The sequence below is a fragment of the Oryctolagus cuniculus genome (genome assembly GCF_964237555.1).
Source record: "Oryctolagus cuniculus chromosome 16 unlocalized genomic scaffold, mOryCun1.1 SUPER_16_unloc_1, whole genome shotgun sequence".
Lineage (NCBI taxonomy): Eukaryota > Metazoa > Chordata > Mammalia > Lagomorpha > Leporidae > Oryctolagus > Oryctolagus cuniculus.
This window is the reverse complement of record NW_027208201.1, coordinates 4,670,908-4,697,500: the sequence shown is the minus strand read 5'-3', so window position 1 is coordinate 4,697,500 and position 26,593 is coordinate 4,670,908. Positions and strand designations below refer to the sequence as shown.

Sequence of the window (26,593 nt, the reverse complement as noted above, 5' to 3'; positions counted from 1 at the left end):
TAAATTTATGACCTGACACCATCAAATTATTAGAGAACTTTGGAGAAACCCTGCAAGACATAGGCACAGGCAAAGACTTCTTGGAAAAGACCCCAGAAGCACAGGCAGTCAGAGCTAAAATTAACAACTGGGATTATATCAAATTGAGAAGTTTATGTACTGCAAAAGAAACAGTCAGGAAAGTGAAGAGGCAACCAACAGGATGGGAAAAAATATTTACAAACTATGTAACCGATAAAAGATTAATAACCACAATCTACAAAGAGATCAAGAAACTCCACAACCACAAAACAACAACCCACTTAAGAGATGGACCAAGGACCTAAACAGGCATCTTTCAAAAGAGGAAATCCAAATGACCAACAGACACATGAAAAAATGTTCAGTAGCACTAGCCATCAGGGAAATGCAAATCAAAACGACAATGAGGTTTCGCCTCAGCCCAGTTAGAATGGCTTTCACAGAGAAATCAACGAACAACAGTTGCTGGTGAGGATATGAGGGGAAAGGCAAACTAATGCACTGTTGGTGAGAATGCAAACTGGAAAAGTCACTATGGGGGCCGGCGCTGTGGCACAGCAGGAAGCACCAGCATCCCATATGGGCGCCAGGTGGAGACTAGCGCCTCCACTTCTGATCCAGCTCTGCTATGGCCTAGGAAAGCAGTAGAAGATGGTCAAAGTCCTTGGACCCCTGCACCCATGTGGGAGACCCGGAAGAAGCTCCTGGCTCCTGGCTTCGAATCGGTGCTGCTCTAGCCATTGTGACCAATTGGGGAGCAAACCATTGGATGGAATACTCTCCCTCTCTCCCTCACTCCCTCCCTCCCTCCATCTCTCCCTCTTTCCCTCTCTCTCTGTAACTCTTTCAAATAAGTAAAATAAATATTAAAAAAAAAAAAACACTATGCAAGACAGTTTGGAGATTCCTCAGAAACCTGAATATAGCCCTACCATACGACCCAGCCATCCTACTCCTCAGAATTTACCCAAGGGAAATTAAATTGGCAAAGAAAAGAGCTATCTGTACCTCAATGTTTATTGCAGCTCAATTAACAATAGCTAAGACATAGAATCAACCTAATTGCCCATCCACAGAAGACTGGATAAAGAAATTACTGGATATGTACTCTATAGAATACTAAAGTGGTAAAAAATAAAAGTGAAATCCAGTCATTTACAACAAAATGGAGGAATCTGGAAAACACCATGCTGAGTGAAATAAGCCAGTCCCAAAGGGACAAATATCATAGGTTCTCCCTGACCTGTGACAACTAACTGAGCACCTAAAAGGAAATCTGTAGAAGAGAAACTGACACTATAAGAAGAAATGACTTGATTAGCACTTGTCATGACTGTCAAGGAAGAGCTTACTATTTTATTCTTTTTAGTATTTTCTTTTTCTTCTTAATACCATTGGTTAACTCTTTACTTAACACAGATTTACTCTTAGATGGTTAAATCCAATTGAAAATTTATCCCTCTTTAAAATAAGAGTGGGAATAAGAGAGGGAGGAGATGTACAGTTCAGAACACATTCCTTTAAGTTACACTTAAGGGTAAAGCTAAAAACTTGCCATGGGACTCCAAATCTCATTAAGTTAGCAGGTACCAATGCTATCTTACTAAGTAAAGTGATCAGTTTAAGTTCATAAATGATCATAAAGATAGGATTAAGTGTCAAAGACCAAGTGTCTGCTAATAACAATTGATAGAATTAAAAAGGAGAGAATGATCCAACATGGAAAGCAGGCCACATAACAGACTCATAGAATGGCAAATGCCCTAAATAGCACTCTGTCCTCAGAATTAGCCCTTAAGGCATTCAGATCTGGCTAAAAAGCTCAGGAGAGCATTTTGGGCATGGAAAGCCAAGTCACTGTGGCAAAAAATGACCTACATGAAAGATCTCTGTGAGTGAGATCCCTGTGGAAAGGAGGGGCCATCAAAGAAGGAGGTACCTTTCTCTGAAGGGTGAAGAGAACTTCCACTTTGACTATGGCCTTGTCTAAATAAGGATGGAGTATGTGAACTCAAGAGGCTTTCATAGCCTTGGCAGCTCCTGACAAGAGCCTCAGTTGATCACTGAAATCATAAAAAATCATAAACTGTCAATTGTTAAATCAACAACAGGAATCACTGTGCACTTGCTTCCCATGTGGGGTCTCTGTCCTTAATGTATTGTGCTATGAGAATTAACAGTAAAACTAGTCTTCAAACAGTACTTTATACTCTGTGTGTTTGTGTGGGTGCAAACTGTTGAAATCTTTACTTAGTACAGAGTTGATCTTCTATATATAAAGATAATTAAAAATGAATCAATGAAGAATGGGATGAGAGAGCTTGTAAGTGGTGGGATGGTTTGTGAGTGAGAGGGTGGTATGGGGGAAGAACCGCTATAATCCAAAAGTTGTACTTTGAAAATTTATATTTATTAAATAAAAGCTTCCTATTAAAAAAAAAAACCTGAATACAGACCTATCATGTGATACAGCCATCCCACTCCTGGGAATTTACCCAAACCAAAAGAAATCAGCACCTGAAGGAGTTATCTGTACCCTCATGTTCATTATAGCAAAATTTTCAAGAGCTAAGATATTGATTTGCCCCAGATGTCCATCAACTGTTGACTGCATAAAGGAATTATGGTATATATACACTATGGAGTACTACTCGGCTGCAAAAATGAAATCCTGGGCCGGCGCCGTGGCTCACTTGGCTAATCCTCCACCTGTGGCGCCAGAATCCCATGTGGGCTCAGGGTTCTAGTCCCAGTTGCTCCTCTTCCAGTCCAGCTCTCTGCTGTGGCCTGAGAAGGCAGTGGAGGATGGCCCAAGTGCTTGGGCCCTGCACCTGCATGGGAGACCAGGAGGAAGAACCTGGCTCCTGGTTTCAGATCAGCGCAGCACACCAGCCGTAGTGGCCATTTGGGGGGTGAACCAACAGAAGGAAAACCTTTCTCTCTGTCTCACTGTCTAGTTATGCCTATCAAAAAAAAATTAACAGTTGGAACGGGAGTGGGAGGAGGAAGAAGAGTTGCAGTGTGAGCAGGAGAGAGGATAGGAGGGTAATTATCACTATGTTCCTAAATTGTATACATGAAATTCATGAAACCTATATAACATAAATAAAATTTCTTTTAAAATAATGGGTTCTGATAAAGATGAGAATTATTATACTATGACTGTATTAAGTGGACTGTCTGCTTTTGATGGAGCCTTAGAGGCTTGAGATGGGTATGGCCTGAGAGCTCTGTTTGGTTCCTCAGGATTAAGGGTGTGCCAAAGATGACACTCCCAGGTTAGGCATGGTAAATCTTTCTTTCTTCTTCTTCTTTTTTTTTTTTTGATTCAGAAGGGAAGTAATTCCACACAGCTGAGCAGAATTGAAGGTAGTTAGCAGGCGAATGATATACCCACAGGAGCCAGAGATCGGAAGCTCTTTCCCAAGGACCACACAGAGAATCTGTCCTGCCTTCAGTGTGGGCTCAAATTCTCCTGCAGTCTCCCACTGGGTTGCCAAGGTTACCGAATTGTAGAGTCTCTGGAGAGTACTCACGTGAATTCCGTGAGTTCTCTCCCCCACCGTCTCTTTTTTCACAGTCTCAGTTCATTAGCACCACACATTCACTAGGTCCTAATCTCCTGCTATTTCTACCTGCACACCCCACCCCACCCCCCACCCCCCAGCCGCCAGAGTCAGGGGTTTCTCCTTCGCTGAGGGCGGGTGCAGTCCTAAGGTCGCACTGCTTATGATGTATGTCCAAAATGGCGCCTGCTCTTTGTCTTGCTCACCTTTGAGGTGAGCGGAGAGAGAGAAACTCGTGTCCATACCGGTCACTTTTTTTTTCGCTCTCTTCTAGTTAGCCTGGTGAACTTTTCCCCATGGGGTTTCAAGCCTCGTTCCCGCTAGTCTCCTCTTTCCGCTTTCCCACTGGTGTCTTGGGCTATTGAGGTTCCGCTCACCTCACGTTTCAGGGCTGGTGCATTGATTCTGCCACTGGTGTCCCGAGCCGTGGTCTCCCATGCCTTCCATGCAGGTCCACCGTGAATCACTAGTACCAAAAGAGTTTCTTCTGCTGTTTCTTCCCCTACTCTTCCTTGAACCTGCAGTATCTCCACTTTTATTAAACTGCCTCTTCCCAGACTATCAGTGTGTTCCTGTCCAATTCCACAGATGATATGATTATTTATTTAGGGGATCCAAAGAACTCTACTAAGAGACTACTGTAACTCATAGAAGAGTTTGGCAAAGTAGCAGGATATAAAATCAATGCACAAAAATCAACAGCCTTTGTATACACAGGCAATGCCACGGTTGAGAAAGAACTGCTAAGATCAATCCCAGTCACAATAACTACAAAAACAATCAAATACCTTGGAATAAATTTAACTAAGGACATTAAAGATCTCTACGATGAAAATTACAAAACCTCAAAGAAAGAAATAGGGCTGGCACCGCAGTTCAATAGGCTAATCCTCCACCTTGCCGCGCCGGCACACCGGGTTCTAGTCCTGGTCGGGGCGCCGGATTCTCTCCCAGTTGCCCCTCTTCCAGGCCAGCTCTCTGCTGTGGCCAGGGAATGCAGTGGAGGATGGCCCAAGTACTTGGGCCATGCACCCCATGGGAGATCAGGATAAGTACCAGGCTCCTGCCATCGGATCAGTGTGGTGCGCCGGCAACAGCCCGCCAGCCGTGGCGGCCATTGGAAGTTGAACCAACGGCAAAGGAAGACCTTTCTCTCTGTCTCTCGCTCTCACTGTCTACTCGGCCTGTCAAAAAAAAAAAAAAGAAAGAAAGAAAGAAATAGAAGAGGATACCAAAAAATGGAAAAATCTCCCATGCTCATGGATTGGAAGAATCAGTATCATCAAAATGTCCATTCTCCCAAAAGCAATTTAAAAGATTCAATGCAATACCAATCAAAATACTGAAGACTTTCTTCTCAGATCTGAAAAAATGATGCTGAAATTCATATGGAGACACAGGAGACCTCGAATAGCTAAAGCCATCTTGTACGACAAAAACAAATCCAGAGGCATCACAATAGCAGATTTCAGGACATACTACAGGGCAGCTGTAATCAAAACAGCATGGTACTGGTTACAGAAACAGATGGATAGACCAATGGAACAGAATTGAAACACGAGAAATCAATCCAAACATCTACAGCCAACCTATATTTGATCAAGGATTCCAAAACCACTCCCTGGAGTAAGGACAATCCATTCAATAACTGCTGCGGGGAAAATTGGATTTCCACGTGCAGAAGAATGAAGCAAGACCCCTACCTTTCACCTTACACAAAAATCCACTCAACATGGATTAAAGACTTAAATCTACGACCTGACACCATCAAATTATTAGAGAGCATTGGAAAAAACCTGCAAGATATTGGCACCAGCAAAGATTTCATTGAAAAGACCCAAGAAGCACAGGCAGTCAAAGCCAAAGTTAACATTTGGGATTGCATCAAATTGAGAAGTTTCTGTACTGCAAAAGAAACAGTCAGGAGAATGAAGAGGAAACCAACAGAATGGGAAAAAATACTGGCAAACTATGCAACTGATAAAGGGTTGATAACCAGAATCTACAAAGAAATCAAGAAACTCCACAACATCAAAACAAACAACCCACTTAAGAGATGGGCCAAGGACCTCAATAGACATTTTTCAAAAGAGGAAATCCAAATGGCCAACAGGCACATGAAAAAATGTTCAAGATCACCGGCGCCAGAGCTCACTAGGCTAATCCTCCGCCTAGCGGCGCCAGCACACCGGGTTCTAGTTCTGGTCCGGGCGCCGGATTCTCTCCCAGTTGCCCCTCTTCCAGGCCAGCTCTCTGCTGTGGCAAGGGAGTGCAGTGGAGGATGGCCCGAGTACTTGGGCCCTGCACCCCATGGGAGACCAGGAAAAGCACCTGGCTCCTGGCTCCTGCCATCGGATCAGTGCGGTGCGCCGGCCGCAGCGCGCCGGCCGCGGCAGCCATTGGAGGGTGAACCAACGGCAAAAGGAAGACCTTTCTCTCTGTCTCTCTCTTTCTCTCACTGTACACTCCGCCTGTCAAAAAAAAAAAAAGTTCAAGATCACTAGCAATCAGGGAAATGCAAATGAAAACCACAATGAGGTTTTACCTCACCCCGGTTAGAATGGCTCACATTCAGAAATCTACCAACAACAGATTCTGGCAAGGATGTGGGGAAAAAGGGACACTAACCCACTGTTGGTGGGAATGCAAACTGGTTAAGTCACTATGGAAGTCAGTCTGGAGATTCCTCAGAAACCTGAAGATAATCCTACCATTCAACCCAGCCATCCCACTACTTGGAATTTACCCAGAGAAAATTAAATTGGCAAACAAACAAGCTGTCTGCACCTTAATGTTTATTGCAGCTCAATTCACAATAGCTAAGACCTGGAATCAACCTAAATGCCCATCCACAGTAGACTGTTTCTATGGGGGTGCAAACGATTGAAATCTTTACTTAATGTACACTAAACTGATCTTCTGTAAAAAAAAGAAAGAAAGAAAGAAATTATCAATTCCCAACTTGACTCTCACTGGGATTAAACATGACAATAGGTCTGATCTGATTTCATCATCATTTAAAAAAAAAATCATCTATTATTTTTCACTTTATGTTTCTGTGTGGGAGCAAACTGTTGAAATCCTTACTTAAGGTATACTAAGCTGATCTTCTGTATATTAAGATAATGGAAAATGAATCTTGATGTGAATGGAAGGGGAGAGGGAGTGGGAAAGGGGAGGGTTGTGGGTGGGAGGGACGGTATGGGGGGGGAAGCCATTGTAACCCATGAGTCGTACTTTGGAAATTTATATTCATTAAATAAAAGATAAAAAAAAAAAGAAAAGAAAAGAAATTATGGGACACGTACTCTATAGAATACTATACAGCAGTCAAAAACAATGAAATCCAGTAGTTTGCAACAAAATGAAGGAATCTGAAAAAAATTATGCTGAGTGAATTAAGCCAGTCCCAAAGGGACAAATATCATATATTCTCCCTAATCGGTGACAACTAACTGAGCACCAAAGGGGAAACCTGTTGAAGTAAAATGGACACTATGAGAAACAATGACTTGATCAGCCCTTGTCCTGACTGTTGAAGTACAATGTAATACTTTATCCCTTTTAGTATTTCTTTTGTTCTAGTACTATTGGTTGAACTCTGTAATTAACACACAATTATTCTTAATTGTTTAAAGTTAACTGAAAAGTGATCCCTGTTAAATATAGGAGTGGGAATAAGAGAGGGAGGAGATATACAATTTGGGACATGCTCAAGCTGACTTGCCCCAAATGGTGGAGTCAGAAATGTGCCAGGGGATTCCAATACAATCCCATCAAGGTGGCATGTACCAATGCCATTACACTACTCCAAGTGATCCATTTCATTTTACAATTGATCACACTGATAGGTCTAAGGATCAAAGGGATTACACAAACAAGACTAGTGTCTGCTGATACTAACTGACAGAATCAAAAAGGGAGAGAACAATCCAACAAAGGAAGCTAGATACACAGCAGACTCATAGAATGGCAGATTTCCTAAGTAGCACTCTGGCCTCAGATTCAGCCCTGAAGGCATTTGGATCTGGCTGAAAAGCCCATGAGAGTATTTTAGGCATGGAAAGCCAAGACACTCTGGCAAAAAAAAAAAAAAACCTAAATGAAAGATCTCTGTGAGTGAGATCCCAGTGGAAAGAACAGGGCCATCAAAGAAGGAGGTACCTTTCTCTGAAGGGAGGAGAGAACCTCCACTTTGACCCTGTGTGAATAAGATCAAAGTCAGCAAACTCAAAAGGCTTCCATCGCCTTGGCAACTCATGACTAGAGCCTAGGGAGATTACTGACGCCATAAACAAGAGTGTCAAATTGTTAAGTCAACAACAGGAGTCACTGTGTACTTACTCCTCATGTGGGATCTGTCCTTAATGTGTTCTCCAATGTGAAGTAATGCTATAACTAGTACTGAAACAGTATTTTACACTTTGTGTTTCTGTGTGGGTGCAAACTGATGAAATCTTTACTTAATATATACTAAATCAATCTTCTGTATATAAAGATAATTGATAATGAATCTTGACGTGAATGGAATGGGAGAAGGAGCAGGAGATGGGAGGGGTGCGAGTGGGAGGAAAGTTGGGGGGGGCCATTGTAATCCATAAACTGTACTTTGGAAATTTATATTTACTAAATAAAAGTTTAAAAAAGAAGAGAATTATTAACTAAAAAATGTTCAGAGACTGAACTTCATAGTACAGACCTGATTACATGTTCATTTTACTTATTGTCTGTATGCATCTTTAAATATAAACATAAATCAGTGAAATAGATATCTTGAGATTTGATTATTATTTATAGCCCATGTAGACTATATGCCAGAGTAAGTGATCTACTTACTACTTGTTAAATTCCTTATATAGTAGAGGTTTAAGCATATGATTATAAAGTAAGCTGAAAGTATGTTATCATAAAAATTAAAAGAAATATAAAAGGATGAGGATGAAGGGTGGGAGTGAGGGAGAAGGGGTGGGAAGTATTGTTATTTTCTTAAATTGACATATAAATACATGAAATCTGTGCCCTTTAAATAAATAAATGAAAGAGTTATGCAAAGTAAAAAATACTATTTTCTGATACAATTTCTAATAGTATACATTCAAAATCGGCAATGACTGAAAACTCCAGCCAAAGTCAACAATCACAGATATAGCAGTATCCAATGGAAAGATCCCAGCTTCCAGGTCCACGTGCTTGGGCCCCTGAACCCATGTGGGAGACCCAGAAGAAGATCCAGGCACCTGGCTTCGATCAGCCCAGCTCCAGCCACTGCAGTTATTTGCGAAGGGAACCAGCAGATGGAAGGCCTTTCTCTCTGTCTCTCCCTCTCTCTGTAACTCTACCACTCAAATAAAGAAATAAATTTTAAAAAAAAATTTCCATTGTAATCCTGCTGACCTTAAGATGAGAGCAGGGTCATGATGCTGTACCTCAATAAAACATCTCTAGATTCCATCAAGTAGCCAGTGTCTGTTCTGTTCTAGGGGAGCTTTACCTGCCAAGGAAGAATCATAGGATGGGCTGCTTCTCCTGGAGATCCCATTTCTACTTTCTCCAAAATCATTTTATGGAGGACGTGGGCCACTGTGTAGACAGCATTGTAGACTAAATAGCTGGAGTCAGATATGGTCAACAGGTCAATATGTCCTGGAAGAAACTCTAAGGAAGTATTTGGTGAGCAGGTTCCAATATGTCCACAAAATGATCCTTCAAGTGAGCAGCCCAGATGAAAAAGCCATAATTTACTGAAGTAAAAGTCTTCTGGGTAGTGGGAAGGCTTTGCCGTCTTGACAAAAAGTTTGAGGCCAGGGATTTCTTCCTTGTAGGGTGAAAATGAGAAGCCTCCATGAAAAGAGTGCAGCATGTGGTTTGTCTCAGAAATGATAAGATCCCACTTTGATGTCATGATCCACACTTTCCCCATGGTTAAAAATGACTGCACTGAAATGTCCACACTGATGAGACCTCTTACATCACCATAGAGTATATGCACATTTGCAGATGAAACTCTGATGCTACTCATGAAAGTGAGATCACTATCCGCATACAACTTCTTTGTGACAGGGAGCTTCACTGTAAAGGCCACACAGACACTTTTCTTGAGCATCGCTGCTTCAAAGTACTGAAGGAACTGCTCTCCCTTCATGTCATCAGACACAAAGAGAGCCACCCAAGTCCAGCCAAAATGCAGCAACAAGGAGATCATTCCATGGCCCAAAGAGCTGTCACTGCTGGCCATCTGATAGAGTGAGGGAAACTGGTCCTTATCATTTAGCATGGGATCAAAAGGGCCATAGGTGAGCTAAAAGCAAAGAAAAACACAATCAAACTTTTGTGGGATTTGGGTTCTCACTCTTGGAAGCGAGTGAAAAAAATTCTAAACAAGGGATTCCTTCTGCAGTATGCTACTGAGTAAAGACAAAGTGCATGGCAGGAATGGACAAATCCTGCTATCTTGGCCACAGAGAAGACCATGCTTCACATGCCCATTGCTTTAGGTTAATAAATGTAACTCCTCGTTGGTAGCTTTAAAGAAAATCTGTCACTTTCTGTATGAGAGTTCTGTCAGTTGCTTCGTGTCTTGCAGTGGGGACTGAGGAAGAAGGAACTTTGGATGCTGCTTCACCCAGCCAGTGGTCTTTCCCCATCCTTGCCCAGGGTGACTGGTGGAGCAGAGCCACCTCCTCCAGCAGCCACCATTGTAGATAACTCTGAGACAGAAATCTCTACTGTGTTGATCTCTTTGTATCTGGAGTGCACTGATTACCACAGGAATCCTGCGTTGTCTCCAAGGATACAATCACCAACCTTCTTTGATTTGGGGCAAAATAATTTTTCCAAACCAGAATCCTCTGATCACCATGTGGCCTATGTTTGGCAGGTACACGTCCTGATTTTTGCTTGTGTGGCAGGTCCCTGGTGAAGTATCTCTAAGTTGCTAGTGCAGATCTGGGAGACAATAATTATAGCTCAAATAATTGGATTTATTACATTCATATGGGGTTTCATTCCTGGCTCTATGCATCTGCTATGGCAGGTGTAGTCCAACATCATGGGAGGTATTGGTGAGTGAACCAGCAGATGGGAATTCTGTGTATTTGTGTGTGTGTGTGTGTCTATGTGTGTGTGTGTCTATGTGTGTGTGTGTTTCTCTGGCCCTCAAATAAAAACAGCAAGAAAAACACTCTGACATGAGGACTAGTAAGCAGAACTATCACTGAGAATGCTGTGAAGAAATCAATCTGTGTGCCTGTGAAAAGGGGATGATTGGGCACAGGGATTAGGTGAATTCCAGTCTAACTTGAATTGAGCCTCAATATTCTGGGTGTAGCCAGTTTGGGTCAGATGAGTTAAGTTCTAACTTGCACCACCAGCATCCCATTTCAGAACTCCATCCAGTTCAAGGCTTGGCTACACCACTTCTTATCTACCTTCCTGCAAACATGCCTGAAAAGGCAGCAGAACATGATACAAGTGCTTGACCACAGCCACTTAAGTGTGAGATCTGCATTCAGTTCCTAGCTCCTGGTTTCTGCCTGATCAGATCTGGCTATTGTAGGCATTTATGGAATAAACCTTTGAATAGAAGCTCTCTCTCCCTTCCGCCCCTCTCTCCCTCTCCATTTCAGGGGGTGGGGGGTGTAACTTTCCCAATTCTGCTGTGCTTTCAAATAAATCAATCATTTTAAAAACCTGCCTTGGAGCACTCGGATCTGGCTGAAAAGCCCATGAGAGTATTTCAGGCATGGAAAGGCAAGACACTCTGGCAAAAAGATCTCTGTGAGTGAGATCCCAGTGGAAAGAACAGGTCTTCAAAGAGGGAGGTGCCTTTCTCTGAAGGGAGGAGAGAACCTCCACTTTGACTATGACCGTGTCTAAACAAGATAAGAGTCGGAGAACTCAAGGGGCTTCCATAGCCTTGGAAACTCATAACTGGTGCATAGGGAGATTACTGATGCCATAAACAGGAGTGTCAATTTGTAAAGTCAACAACAGGAGTCACTGTGCACTTACTCCTCATGCAGGATCTCTGTCCTTAATGTGCTATACACTGAGGCTTAATGCTATAACGAGTACTCAAACAGTATATTTCACTTTGTGTTTCTATGGGGGTGCAAACGATTGAAATCTTTACTTAATGTACACCAAACTGATCTTCTGTAAAAAAAAAAAAAAAAAAATTTAAATCCCAACTTGACTCTCACTGGGATTAAACATGACAATAGGTCTGATCTGATTTCATCATCATTTAAAAAAAATCATCTATTATTTTTCACTTTATGTTTCTGTGTGGGAGCAAACTGTTGAAATACTTATTTAAGGTATACTAAGCTGATCTTCTGTATATTAAGATAATCGAAAATGAATCTTGATGTGAATGGAAGGGGAGAGGGAGTGGGAAAGGGGAGGGTTGTGGGTGGGAGGGACGGTATGGGGGGGAAGCCATTGTAACACATGAGTCGTACTTTGGAAATTTATATTCATTAAATAAAAGATAAAAAAAAAGAAAGTCAGAGTTACAGAGAAAAAAAAAAAAAACCTGCCTTGGAAATCTTTGGAACTCACATAGCCATCAGATTTCCCCAAACAGAAACCATATGAGCAGGACTTCATATCTTAACATCTAATATTGCTTGGTCTCTGGATCCCTCCCGAGACAGTGCTGCACTAGGACAGGATACCTCTGTGTGCTGTGGACATTTCTGATGCAGTATGGAGCTGTATTTGCCAATGTCTCCAGCTGGTGGGGGATGGATACACAGGCCCTAGACAGTCATCTGGGGGGAGGCTCTCAGCATTCCCTGCTACTTCCTTTTGTTTCTTCTCCCTCCACTATTAATCACCCCAGGAATTCCCATGGGGTCAGTCTTATACCACAGGGAGATGCCCCATTTCCCTTTCTTCAGAGGTGAGAGAATAGTGTTGGAGGAGATTCAACTATTGTCCTCCAGATTCACAACTCAATTACCTGTGGGGTTTTGTAGAGCTCCAAAAGCGTTCCAAATTCAACAGACAATGCTGATGTGGTTCCAGCAATGATGGCAACATGTCTGCCTTGTGTATGGCAAGTGTAGTTAGGTAAAGCTATAGTGGCCCCAAACAACCAATACACTATGCTCAATAAGGTGTACTGTTCACTGGCAAAGGCATTGTAGAATTTGAAACCGAGGGTCAGGTTGGGGAGTAGCTGGGAGTCCTTATTGATCTCCTGGATGGCAAAGCGGAAGGCCAGCACATATTGGTAGTTCTTCCACAGCCACCTAGAGAGGAGTAGCACCAGGAAGAAGGCTGAGACTATGGAATTCAGAGCAACAACACAGCCATACCCTGAGGCAGCAATGATCAGACTCAGGCTTCCACTCAGTGGTGCCTCAGCTCTGGCAAAAGGAGGAGGTGTGAGTGAGGTTCCAAGTGCTCTAGAAGATTGTGGAATGGCCCTTGAACTCCTCTGAAATCAACCATGTCTGTTCTCACACTCACCTTCAGGAACCCTTTAGGAAAGCCTCGATGTGTCCCAACTTAAGGACAACACCCAGGAGCAAGCATTTCTGTTTTCAGTAATTTCTGGAGTAGGCTGAATTCCACCTGACTCATCAGTTGTCCCAAATTTTAGAACTTTCTCCTCCTCAGCTAGGTCCACCTGAGCCATTTGACCCCTGTCCTTGCTATAATTTCCTAATACAATATTTCACTCTGTTCAAGTCAGCTTTAACTTTTTGTTTTCTTTAAAACGTAAGGACTTATTCATAAACTCTGTTGGATAATTGGAGATGTTCACTTGGTTTTCATTTTTCTCTGTATTGAATTATCATTTCATATTTTATATTTGCATGTTCTTTCCATTTTTCAATGTATCTTAAGTGAAAATTTGATTTCTTAGAATTTAAGAAGAGCTTTCCTGTTTTACATACCTAAAAGGGTATATGTTCTATTACCTCATTATGCATTCCTTTGGAATTCTGGATTTTTCTAATTTATTACATTTCTTCCATAATTTGAATGCATGCTAAGAAATATCCTTTCTGGTAATAAGTTACATGAGACTAATATATTTATCCAGTCATTCCTTTAGTTCTTTGCACTTGGATATGTTTCTATTTGGGGCTTAACTAAGAATTTGACCTTTTCCTCAATATTACAATATATATTCATACAGTTTGTAATTGGCAGTGCTTTACTTATAGTTGAAAGGTATTTCTCCATTGTGTCAAACAGTGTTGTACATGTTGTTCTTATATGTGCAGTTTGAAATTTAATTTTGTCTTCTAGGTAAAAATCACCCTTCTATACACATTTAATCCAAGGAAGTTTTCAGATCATATAGAGGACTTACTTGTTAACAATGAAGTTGACCTGGCAAATAAATAGTGTTCCTGGCATGTGTCCATAGCTTAGCTCTATTTATCTGAATAAAAAAATTAAAACCACTGAATAAACTTTTTTTCTTTTAAACATTTGGCTTTCGTAGTATAATGTTTCATTGTGAAGGGCATACTGCATTCACCCTGGGTTATTTAGATCACTTCCTATCAGCTGAAAGTTGACTAGTTTAATTCCTTTTTTGTGAAGGCAAAGTTGTCAGTTGTTAAGTACAGGACCTGGCATGCAGAGGTATAATTTTGAGTAAACAGGAGTGGCTGACACCAAGGCAGACTTAGATATTAAGATATTTTGAGAAAAGTATACTAAATGATGCTGCAAGCCACAACATGGATAAAACAGGAAAACATGGTGCACTGCAAGATGTCAGTCACAACAGACCACAAAGGATATGAATCAATTCACATGAAGTGACCATAACAGGCTGATCCTTACAGACACAAGACAAATGAGTGGTATGCAGGAGAGAAAGAATGAAGGATGTGGAGACACTGAAAAGGACTATGGGGATTTGTGAGTGGGTGACGAACATCTACAGTTTTATCAGCAATGATTTGGTAAATATTTTTTAAATCTTGATAAAAGACCTTATCTCATTATTCAGTGATGTATCCCCATCATCTCAGAGAAATATGCAGTTTATTAAATAAAAATTATCATTAGAGTATTACAGTCACACAAAATGAATGCCCAGTCAAAGACCAAATACTGGGTAAACAAGTGTGGGATATGCATATAAAATAACTTCTGTTAGGCAAATAACAACATATCTTCCATCAGCTGTAGGGAAGTTATTTCCCTGTATTGAAGCTGGAGCTTGAAGTCAAACTCCAGAAAGAATCAATCATCTGAGCCCATCAACGAGATACGCATATGCAATTTTAGACTGTGACAAGCACAAGAGGGCTGGCAGGTCTGTACAAAAAAGGGTGGCCAGACACTTTCTACCTGGAGAAGAGAAGGCAGAGAGCAAAGCCTGGCCTCCTCTTCATGGCATGATCTAAAACCTTTCACCCTAAGATTACAACAAGGCAGATCCTCCCTGTCTCCCACACAGCATCCCTGAGATGAGAGATTAACTCACTTTCAGATAATCACATCCTATCTCCCTATATCAGACAGAGTACAATCAGTAGCTGCCACACAACCAGAAGATTCACATGCTTAAAATGTTTACCATAAATGTCCTATTAGGCATCTTGGCTAATCATATACAAATTAAAAACAGACAAATTCAATGAAACTTTGAGAAGGGACAGAACACTGTGAAAACACAGACTAGGAGAGAGCACACACTAACACTGTGCCTCAAAGGTCACCAGCCCCATTATCAATTGCCCCCAGTGCTTGGCAACCTGCTGAACTGATAAGCATTAAATTCCAAAAGGCACTGACAAGCACCAACACACACCATTTAAACCAACATCTCTCCGCCTCACCCTCTTCTGAACACATGAGCATATGGTTCTCTGCAGTGAGTCAGAAGCACACTCCACTGTCACCACCACCAAGGGTGCAGAGACAGGATGTCTGTTTCTAATCCTCACCACACATTAATGTTAACAGTTACTAAAACACATGCTGCTCAGGTGCGTCAAGCCCAGAATTAATGAAGTTTCTGTGTGGTTCCTGAAGAAGTATCTTCAGGATCCAAGCAAAAGAACTGCAAAAGATAAACCCCTTTCTCCTTATGACTTTCAGGGACTTAATGCCTGCAGTCTGTTGGGGCTCAGTTATTGACAAGTGGTGAGACACTATCTGTTATGCTGGCACATCTCTGACACACATGGACTCACTATCGGGTACATTTCAACAATGCTCTTGTCAGCACTGACACTCAGAGTGATCCCTTAATCCTAACGTTGACCCCAGACCAGGGTCTCAGTGTCTCAGGACACCTGTGCTCACTCCATGCAAGCAGGTAGGATGGGATCTGGAGTCCCAACATTATGACTCATTCCAAGATGCTCAGGGCTGCTTCTGAGAGATCTAAGACAATGGAGTGGGCACAGAGATGTTGATGTCACTGCTCTGTCCCTGAAGGACTAAGAAGCAAATAGAAAAATGAATAGGAAGGCATGGAAGGAACAAAAAGGGAGGGAATCTGTGCCCTTCTTTATTGGCATTTCTGCCACTTTCTGCATACCTTCCAGCATTCTCAGAAAGGATTAAACACAGACATAGTGACATACACTCACATTCAATCATAACCACACTTAATGCATATGCACAATCTTGAACTTACCAAGACACAGAACTTTTATACTGGGGTCTGAATAAAAAAGACATTTGGGCCAATTCGCTTTCTTGTCCTGGGTAGTAGAGAGGGAAAAAGCCACCCAGAAGCAGGTCTCCATCTTGGTTGATACTTGGTTTAAGGTAAAAATGGCATTCCCTGTGAGTCATGCCCTGTGAAGTGTGTACAGTATGCAAGAGTAGGCAAAGAAGGCTCATAGACAACATCTTGCCAGGGTTTTCACAATGCAGAAACAAAGTCCTGAATATCAGCTGAGATCAGGGGAACAAGGAGCTGGCAGGAGTCGGCAGGCTCAATCCCCTGCAGAGAACTGCTCTCTGTAGAGGGCACAGCTGATTCCCAGTATTGCTGTGTGCCTATCTAGTGAGTCAGAAAGGGGCACAACTAGCAACTAGAGGGAGTCATTTCTAAGGAAGTGAGACATGCAGTGAGACATTGCCTTTGGTGTCCATGTGATCAGCCCAGCACTTGCAGCTCAACCTTTTCATTGCTTCACTGTGTCCCATACAGGAACTCAAGGGATCACCCTGCCCTGGGGCCCTGCACCTGTCACCCTCCATTCTGGGGGAAAACACATTTGAAAAACATGTTTTGGACTCTCATTCCTCTCCTCCTTGTGTGATTTCATCATGGTCCAACAAGGCACTGGGGACCACTGAATGACTGGACAGTGCACAAAGGGCTAACTGTTACTCCAGTGCACTTCTTGGTGTGTTTGGCAATTTCAGAAAGAGTTGGTGCTGGGATCAACAAAAAAACCAGTTGCATCATTCCACATATGCACTGGAAAGAAGTCAAGGGCTGATATTCATCACTGATGACTCTGTGCTCCCCACCCAGTCTCTTCAGTGCTGTATCTAACTAATATCACTCTCAAGTCTGCAAAAAAATGGGCTTCGTGATTGTAAATGTGTAGGCATATCCAGAAAAGGGTACAAGTTCACTCCCACATGTACCTCTGCACACTATTAATCCAGTTTCCCACTTCACTGATGCTCTCCCCATTCAAAATTCTGGAAGCCCCGTCAGCATTACATGGTTTCCATGTGACAAATGAAAGGAACTATGCTCTGCTCCAAACACTGACTTCCTCATCACACTTATTTTCCCTCACTTTTCAGAGAAAACATCCTCAACAGAATTTTCTTGCATGTTTTTAATGGATTACTTTAAATTGTATAGATTTTGCTTCCAAGGAAATGATTCAATTTGATATCTATATACATTGCAGTTAGCTCCATCCAAGTATTTACCATGTATTTTACTTCACATGCTTCTCATTTGTATATGTTGACTGCACTTAAAGTCTACTAAGCACTTTGCAAGTGGACAAAATGGTGTCCCTGTTTTCCTATGACATGCAAGACATTACTTGAACTCACTGGTCTTGTCTAACTGAAATTCTGATTCCTTTGACCAATATCTCCCTGGGTCTCCAAACTCCCAGCCTTGGTAACCTTGGTTCTTCTCTACTTCTGTGAAAAATGACATAGGAATTTTGTCAGGATTGCACTACATCACTTTATGGCTTTCAGTATTATGTACATTTTTTTGACAGGCAGAGTGGATAGTGAGAGAGACAGAGAGAAAGGTCTTCCCTTGCCGGTAGTTCACCCTCCAATGGCCACCATGGCTGGCACGCTGCAGCCAGCGCACCACGCTGATCCGAAGCCAGGAGCCAGGTACTTCTCCTGGTCTCCCATGCATGTGCAGGGCCCAAGGACTTGGGCCATCCTCCACTGCACTCCCTGGCCACAGCAGAGAGCTGGCCTGGAAGAGGGGCAACCGGGACAGAATCCAGCACCCCAACCGGGACTAGAACCCAGTGTGCCAGCGCCACAGGTGGAGGATTAGCCTATTGAGCCACGGTGCCGACCAGTATTATGTACATTTTAACACTATTAGTCCTTCCAGTCCATGAACATGGGATTTCTTTATATTTATTTGTTGTTCTACAATTTGTCTATTAAGATTTTACAGTTTTCAGCTTACAGATCTTTCACTTCCTTGCTCCATTACTATCTAGTTTCTTTTTTTACAGATTTATTTCTTTATTTGGAAGTTAGAGTTACACAGAGAGAGAAGGAGAGGCAGAGAGAGAGAGAGGTCTTCCATCTGCTGGTTCACTCCCCAATTGGCCGCAACAGTTGGAGCTGTGCCAATCCAAAGCCAGGAGCCAGCAGCTTCTTCCAGGTCTCCCATGTGAGTTCAGGGGACCAAGCTCTTGCGCCATCTTCTACTGCAGAGAGCTGGATCAGAAGTGGAGCAGCCAGGACTCAAACCAGCACCCATATGGGATGCCACTGCAGCTTTACCCACCATAATAGAGGGCAGTCCCTCTATTATGGACATTTCCTTTATACAGAGCTGTGAACAGTCAGCAGCCAACATTCTCAGTGTTTAGAGGAAGTACACACTGGCTCTGGACAGGAATCTTGTTGGAGGTTCTGCACATCCAGTGCTGATTGCATCTTCCTTCTCATGCCCACTATCAAAAATCTCACAACCCAGGAAAATTCCTTGGGATATGTTTCAAACCATGGAAATTGTGTAGTCTACATCCACACTTCCCTCTCATCAGATATGAGAGAATGGTTTTGGGGAGAATCAAAGATTTCTCCAGAATTCACAACACATTTACCTGTGGGCTTTTGAAGAGATCCAAATGGGTTCCTATTTAAGCAGAAAATACTACTGTGGTTCCAGCTATTATGGTAACAGATTTGTCTTGTGCCTGGCAGCTGTAGTTGGAGATAACTCAATGCTTTCCAGACCACCAATACAGAGTATTCCACAAGGTGAACTGATCACTAGACAAGGCACTGTAGATTTGGAAACCCAAGGACAGACTGGGGGAAAGGTGGAGGAACCTTACTGATCCTGTGGATGGCAAAATGAAACACCAGAAATTATCAGAAGTTCTTCTGCAACTACTAAAAGACAGGAGCAGCATTTTAGAGAGGAGTCAGATCATGTAATTTAGGGAGCTCCTTAACAATATCCTGAAGTACTGTCAGACCCAGGCTGTCATTCAGTGGTTCTCCTGCACTTGCTCATGAAGCTGGGGTGACTGAGGTTACCAGGGTAGTGGAAGATCTTGGAACAGCTCTTCTTTCACTGTTATGTAACAGTGTCCAAATCACTGAGAGAGGTTTGCAGGGTGAGTGGGGTGAGGTGACATTATGCTGAGTGATACAGCTGTTAACCAGACTGATTTGTCTTTTCTAAGGTCCTATAAATGCATGACACACCAATGAATTGATGAGACAGCAAGGTGTCCTGTAGGGACACGAATTAGTATATGCATTAACCTCCATGAATATTTAGAAAATCTTGATGCATCCACCATGGACTCTCATTTCTATCCTAAGCAGAAACAAATGTTCACTTAAATATTCATAGTCTAGTTGAATAACCAAAGTTAAGGTTTATTCAGCTGGTCAAACAAAAGTTAAGCCTCTTTAGCTACCTGAGGCATTTGGTGTGAACAGTTTGCACAATTTCTTCTCTAATATATCAAATCTTAGGAAAGTAGTTCTGTTCAATCATATTTTCCTGGAAAAATGAGCATTTGATTCATGACTTCTTTTTTTATTTAATAAATGTTAATTTACAAAGTGGATTCATGACTTCTAATTTATTGTCATAGATATTAAGCTGTTCATTCAGTTTTCTTACATGTTTATCTCAGTAATAAATAATTCTTTATCATTTCAGCTTTAATACTTTAACATCCTCAACTTTTTCTAAATACCTAACCAAAAATATGAGTTCATGGATTTAAAAATAATTATCACATGTTGTTTCTCAAAGATTTAATGTTCTATTTTCTCATTACAAATTCATTTTTTCTTCTTTCCTTAGAATTGGTCCCTATTTTTGTTAGCTTTTTACAATCCATTCATACTTTCAACATTTTTTGAACCATTCCTTATTGGACCTGGAATTGTGGTACAGCCACTTAAGCCACCATCTGACATACCAGCATCCCTCATCAGAGCAATGGTTTGAGTCCCAGCTGTTCTGATCTTATTTACCATCTTGCTGATTTACCTGGGAAGGCAGTAGAAGATGACCCAAGTACTTGGGCCCATGCCACCATGTGGGAAAACCAGAATTCCAAATACCAGGCTTCAGCCTAACCCATCCTCAGCCACTGCTGCCATTTGGGGAGTGAACCAGCAAATAAAAGATCTCTTATTCTCCATGTCTCTCCATCTCTCTGTGTCACTCTGCCTTTCAAGGAGGAGGAAGAGTAGGGTGGGAGGGAAGGTAGGGTAGGAAGTACCATTATGCTCTTTTTTTAAAAGAATTATTTTTGGCCGGCGCCGCGGTTCACTAGGCTAATCCTCCGCCTAGCGGCGCCGGCACACCGGGTTCTAGTCCCGGTTGGGGCGCCAGATTCTGTCCCGGTTGCCCCTCTTCCAGGCCAGCTCTCTGCTGTGGCCAGGGAGTGCAGTGGAGGATGGCCCAGGTGCTTGGGCCCTGCACCCCATGGGAGACCAGGAAAAGCACCTGGCTCCTGGCTCCTGCCATCAGATCAGCACGGTGCGCCGGCCGCAGTGCACCGGCCGCGGCGGCCATTGGAGGGTGAACCAACGGCAAAGGAAGACCTTTCTCTCTGTCTCTCTCTCTCACTGTCCACTCTGCCTGTCAAAAAAATAAAAAAATAAAAATAAAAAAATAAAAATAAAAAGAATTATTTTTATTTATTTGAAAGACAGAATTACAGAGAGAGGCAGAGCCAGAGAAAGAGAGAGTTCTTCCATTCTGCTGGTTCATTCCCAAGTGATCTCAATGGCCACAGCACCGGGCCCCCATTATGCTCTTAAAACCACATATGTGGGAGTTGGCATTGTGGCATAAAGCTACAGCCTGCAGTGCCGGCATCCCATATGGGTGCCAGTTTGAGTCCTGACTGCTCCACTTCCAATCCAGCTCTCTTCTCCCACATGGAAGACTTGGAAGAAGCTCCTGGCTCTTGGCTTTGGATCAACTCAGCTCCAGCCATTTGGGGAGTGGACCAGCAGACGGAAGATCTCTCTCTCTGCCTCTGCCTCTCTGCAACTCCTCCTTTCAAATAAATAATCTTTTTTAAAAAGTGTATATATGACATTTGTTCTCTTTATATAAATAAAAATATATTAAAAATTGTTTAATGTGGGGAGCCATTGCACGGCGCCCTAAAGATGGCGCCGGCTCCTTTCCCCCGGAAGGACTGGTGAGAAACAAACATCTCCTAATAAGGAGATGTTTGAGCTCCCTTCCGGCTTCCGCGTTGCTGTACCAATCAATGCTTGCCACTTGGCCGCTTTTGATTGGTGCGCGGATGGCTATAAGAGGGAGGGGAGAAAAAAGGGTGCGGGATTAGAAGTTTGAAAGAGGTTCCTGAATAAACTGCTGGAAGAAGAGTTCGGGTCGTGTCTTCCTTGCTGGTCGAGGGACGCGACAACTGGTGGCCCGTACGGGGAACATCTCGAACGCAAACTCAGAACTTCCTGCAGTCAGGGCAGCGCTGGTAAGTCCCCCGGGAAAATAAGGTGGGGATCCGCGATAAGAGCGGGCAGTCCTGCGATAATAGCGGGAGGGTAGTTCTGCGATTAAAGCAGAGGAAGTTCTGCGACAAAAGCAGAAGGAGCTCTGACCCGTGGCCAGGGAAGGAGCGCAATTTTTGACGATGGGTAATTCACAGTCCCATGAAATTTTTCTGGCGCTGAATGTGCTGCTTCGGGAAAACGGTTTGAAACTTAAGCCTAGTACGTTGCATAGGTTTTTATGTAACTGCGATACCATTGCACCCTGGTATGGGGTTTCGGGAAGCCTTACTATCCCTTCATGGGACAAACTAGGCAGGGATTTGGATTTTGCATTTGAACAGGGTAATCTTGAAGGGGGAGTGAGACCAATATGGAAGTTAGTGCGAGCATGCCTCGAGGATGAGCAGTGTAGTGAAGCTATTCTGAGCGGTCAAGCTGCCTTGGAGGAGCTTCAGGAAGAGCGCTCCGAGAGAGCTGCCAGAGAAAAAGGGAAAACTTTGAAGGAGAGTCGGAAAAGAACTAGGAAAAAACTGTACCCCAATCTTTCCGAGTTGCGCAGCCCCTCCTTAGTAAGTAGTTCTAGTGCAGAAAGTAGCTCAGAAAGCAGCAGTGAGTCTGAAGAGTGTGGCGATAACAAAGAGTCTGATATAAAGCAAGTACGGGAATTAAATCGGCAAATGAGGAAATTGCAATTAAAAGGAAAAAAGGAACTTAAGCATGGTACTTTCAAGGGGAACTTAGGGGAGGAGCCTGAAGCCTCTCCTCCTCAGTATGAGCCTGTATCCGCGCAAGAAAGAGGGCGGACTTTCTGTCTGGGAGTCTGGAAACAGGTTGGTGCGGAGTTGTTAAGTGCCTATCCTGTCTTTCAAGATCCGCAAGGGCAGAGGTACGAGGAACCCCTCGACATAAAGATAATCAAATCACTAGCGGAGTCAGTAAGAGCCTATGGCATCAGCGGCTCATTCACGCTGGCTCAAGTAGAAAATCTTCAAAGATACTGCATGACTCCAAATGACTGGAGCGGGTTGGCTCGTGCTGCATTGTCACCAGGACAATACTTAGACTTCAGAGCTTTCCTGATTGACTTTGCCAATGAACAAGCGGCAGAAAATGCAGCGGCAGGGAATCAGCATTGGGACAGAGATATGCTGCTAGGCATAGGGAGATTTGCTAACCAGCAGACAGGTTACCCACATGCAGTGTATGAACAAGTTAACAAGATAGCCATCAAGGCTTGGAAGTCTATACCCAACAGAGGAGAGGTAAGTGGGAATTTGACAAAGATTACACAGGGAACCACCGAGCCGTTTTCAGACTTTGCAGCGCGCCTGGTGGAAGCTGCGGGTAGGATTTTTGGAGATCCAGATCGCGCCATGCCGCTGATAGAACAGTTGGTTTTTGAGCAGTGCACTAAGGAATGCAGAGCTGCTATAACACCATGGAAGAGCAAAGGGCTTCAGGTATGGATAAAACAATGCAGGGAAATAGGAGGGCCGCTATCCAACACTGGCCTTGCTGCAGCAGTCCTTCAAATCACGAAGGGCAATAGGGGATCAGGGAACGCTGGAGCATGTTTCAGCTGTGGAAAAATGGGACATATGAAGCGGCAATGTCCGCAAAGGGGAAGAGGCAAAGAACAAAGACAGGAAGGACCAGGAATTTGTCCAAAATGCAGGAAGGGAAAGCACTGGGCCAATGAATGCCGCTCGGTAAAGGACATTGACGGCAACGTCCTTGTTTCTGGCAATGGTGGGGCGCGTCCAAAAAACGGGCAGCGGGGCCCTCGTCCCCAGGGCCCGCAAATATATGGGGCATTTGAGAGTCAGCATCAGGGCACCCATCAGGACCAACAGCAGGGGAGGCAAAGTCAGTGGCCCAGCTTCAGACATCCCAGAGACCACGGAGAGCCACTGCAGGCTCTGCAGGCCTGGACCTCTGTGCCACCACCAGACTCATACTGACACCAAAAATGGGAGTGCAAGCCATTGAGTCAGACTTTCAGGGACCCCTAGAGGAAGGGACAGTGGGATTGTTGTTGGGACATTCATCCTCTACCTTGAAAGGTCTCATAATTCATCCAGGAGTCATAGATTCGGATTATACTGGCATGGTGAAAATCATGGTTGAGTCCCCTAGAGGTATAACAGCTATTAATCCAGGAGACAGGATTGCACAACTTGTAATCCTTCCTAGCAAGCATTTGCAGTTCAGTGCATCAAAGAAACAACGAGGAAGTGAAGGCTTTGGATCCACAGGCGTAGATTGTACCTTCTTGTCTTTAGAACTAGACCAGAGACCAACCTTAAAGATAAAAATAAATGGAAAGGACATTCTCGGCCTACTAGACACAGGTGCAGACCGTAGTATCATCGCCTCCAAGGATTGGCCTCCAAAGTGGCCTAAGCAGGCATCCTCACAATCCCTTCGGGGACTGGGATATTCAGAAACTCCTGAGATGAGCGCAGTAATGCTGCGCTGGGAGGATGCAGAGGGACATTCAGGCACGGTGCAACCTTATGTTTTGGATTTACCTATCTCTTTATGGGGCCGAGACCTTTTGAAAGACATGAACTATAAATTAAGTAATGAATACTCCCGTGTTTCTCAAAAATTGATGAAGGATATGGGACACCATCCGAATTATGGAATAGGAAAATTCTTACAAGGAAGAAATGAGCCCACTGAAGTAGTGCAGAGGCCTCCTCACCAAGGGCTGGGTTTTTCATAGGGGCCGCTGAGGAAGGTATTCCCATTACTTGGAAGCACGAGGACCCAGTGTGGGTTCCTCAGTGGCCTCTGTCCTCAGACAAATTGGTCGCAGCGCAGCAATTGATTCAAGAACAATTGAATTTAGGACACATTAGACCCTCTGTATCGCCTTGGAATACTCCTATTTTTGTAATAAAAAAGAAATCTGGGAAGTGGCGGTTGCTACATGACTTGAGAGTTATTAATATGCAGATGCAGGTCATGGGGCCTGTGCAACGTGGGCTGCCTCTTCTATCTACACTTCCACAGGGATGGCCCATAATAATAATAGATATTAAAGACTGTTTCTTCTCCATACCCCTACATACAAAGGATTGTGAAAGGTTTGCCTTTACCTTGCCGGCGTGCAATCATGAGCAGCCTGACCAGAGGTATGAATGGGTTGTGCTTCCACAGGGCATGGCTAACAGCCCCACAATGTGTCAGCTATTCGTGGGTCAAGCGATTGGGCCTTTACGTAAGAGATTTTCTTCCCTAAAATGCATCCATTACATGGATGACATCCTCTTAGCAGCAAAAGACGAATTCGTATTAGATGATGGCTTTGCATATTTGATTCAGTTGTTAGAAAGTAAGAAGTTATTTATTGCCCCTGAAAAGGTTCAAAAAGGAAGCATTGCAACTTATCTGGGATCCCGCATAACTAGTACTCAAATTGTTCCTCAAAAGGTGGAATTGCGCAAAGATAGTTTAAAGACTTTAAATGATTTTCAGAGATTATTAGGAGATATAAATTGGGTTAGGGGTTATTTGAATCTTCCCAATTATGAACTTAAGCCACTTTATGTCATTTTGCGTGGTGATTCGGCATTGGACTCACCGCCGTGCTTAACTCCGGAGGCCAGGGAGGCCCTAGAGAAGGTAGAAAAGAAATTACAGGAGGCATTCTTATGCAGAATGAATGAAAATCTGCCATTGTCATTGTGCATTCTCCCAACGCTTAGCCAACCTACAGGGCTAGTATGGCAGGAAGGTCCGCTTTTATGGATACATCCAAGGAGCTCTCCAGCCAAGTCTATTGAGTATTATCCGGCAGCGGTGGCAAAGCTAGCACTGGAAGGTTTGCAACAATGTTTACAATATTTTGGAAAATTGCCGTGTGAAGTGATTGTTCCTTATGATGCCAAACAAGTCAACGTCCTATGTGCTCTTTTAGATGATTGGGCAGTGTTTCGCTGTGGGTTCCCAGGCTTTATAGACAATCATTTACCAAAAAGTCCATTGTTACAATTCTTTAAAGAACATCCGGTAGTATTTCCAAAAATTACAGCCGCTGAGCCATTACTAGGTGCTCCAAATATATTTACGGATGGGTCAAAAACAGGCTGTGGGGTTTATATGGTAGAGGGTAATGACCCGGTATTTCATCAGTTTCAGCCAGGCTCACCTCAAGTTGTGGAATTAAAAATAGTTATTGAGGTCCTTAAGCAGTGCTCTTTTGCCTTTAATTTGTTGTCAGATTCCTTATATGTGGTGAACGCATTAAAGATATTGGAAACTGCAGGGCCGATTAAACCTTCTAGCCCAATTGCATCCCTATTACATATAGCCCAACAGTTGCTTTGGTCACGGAAAAATCCCTTTTTTGCTCAGCATATTAGAGCCCACACAGGCATGCCTGGTCCTTTATGTGAAGGCAATGCGCGAGTAGATCTGTGTACTAGACAGGAATTCATCTTTTTTACTACTTCCGCAGAGGCTGCTAAAGCTTTCCATCAATCTTTTCATGTCAACGCGCGCGCTTTGCAGCAGAAATTTCATCTTTCCCGCGCAGATGCCAGACAGATTGTACTTGATTGCGCTGACTGTGCTGTTACTCGTGCGCAACCCAGTGTTGGCGTAAACCCTAGAGGGTTACTGCCTGGGAGAGTATGGCAGATGGATGTGACCCATGTATCGGAATTTGGGAAATTGAAATATGTTCATGTCTCAGTGGACACGTGCTCAGGCATTATGTATGCCTCTCCCCTCAGTGGTGAATCTACACGTCAGGTGATTGCTCATTGTCTGGATGCATGGGCCGCCTGGGGGAAACCCCAGGTGCTAAAAACTGATAATGGCCCGGC

The 26,593-nt window shown here is 43.3% G+C and overlaps 1 protein-coding gene across 12 annotated transcripts in view; it reads right to left on the bottom strand.

Moving 5' to 3' along the window:
• LOC100355985 (vomeronasal type-2 receptor 116) overlaps nt 1–26,593 on the bottom strand; it is a 75,950-nt gene that overhangs the window by 14,338 nt on the left and 35,019 nt on the right. For all 12 annotated transcript variants that reach the window (XM_070067554.1, XM_070067556.1, XM_070067557.1 and 9 more), the window contains one exon: nt 9,079–9,885. In XM_070067554.1, coding sequence (XP_069923655.1) covers nt 9,079–9,861 — 783 coding nt within the window. In that variant the 5' untranslated portion in view covers nt 9,862–9,885. The remainder of the gene's footprint in view (nt 1–9,078; nt 9,886–26,593) is intronic.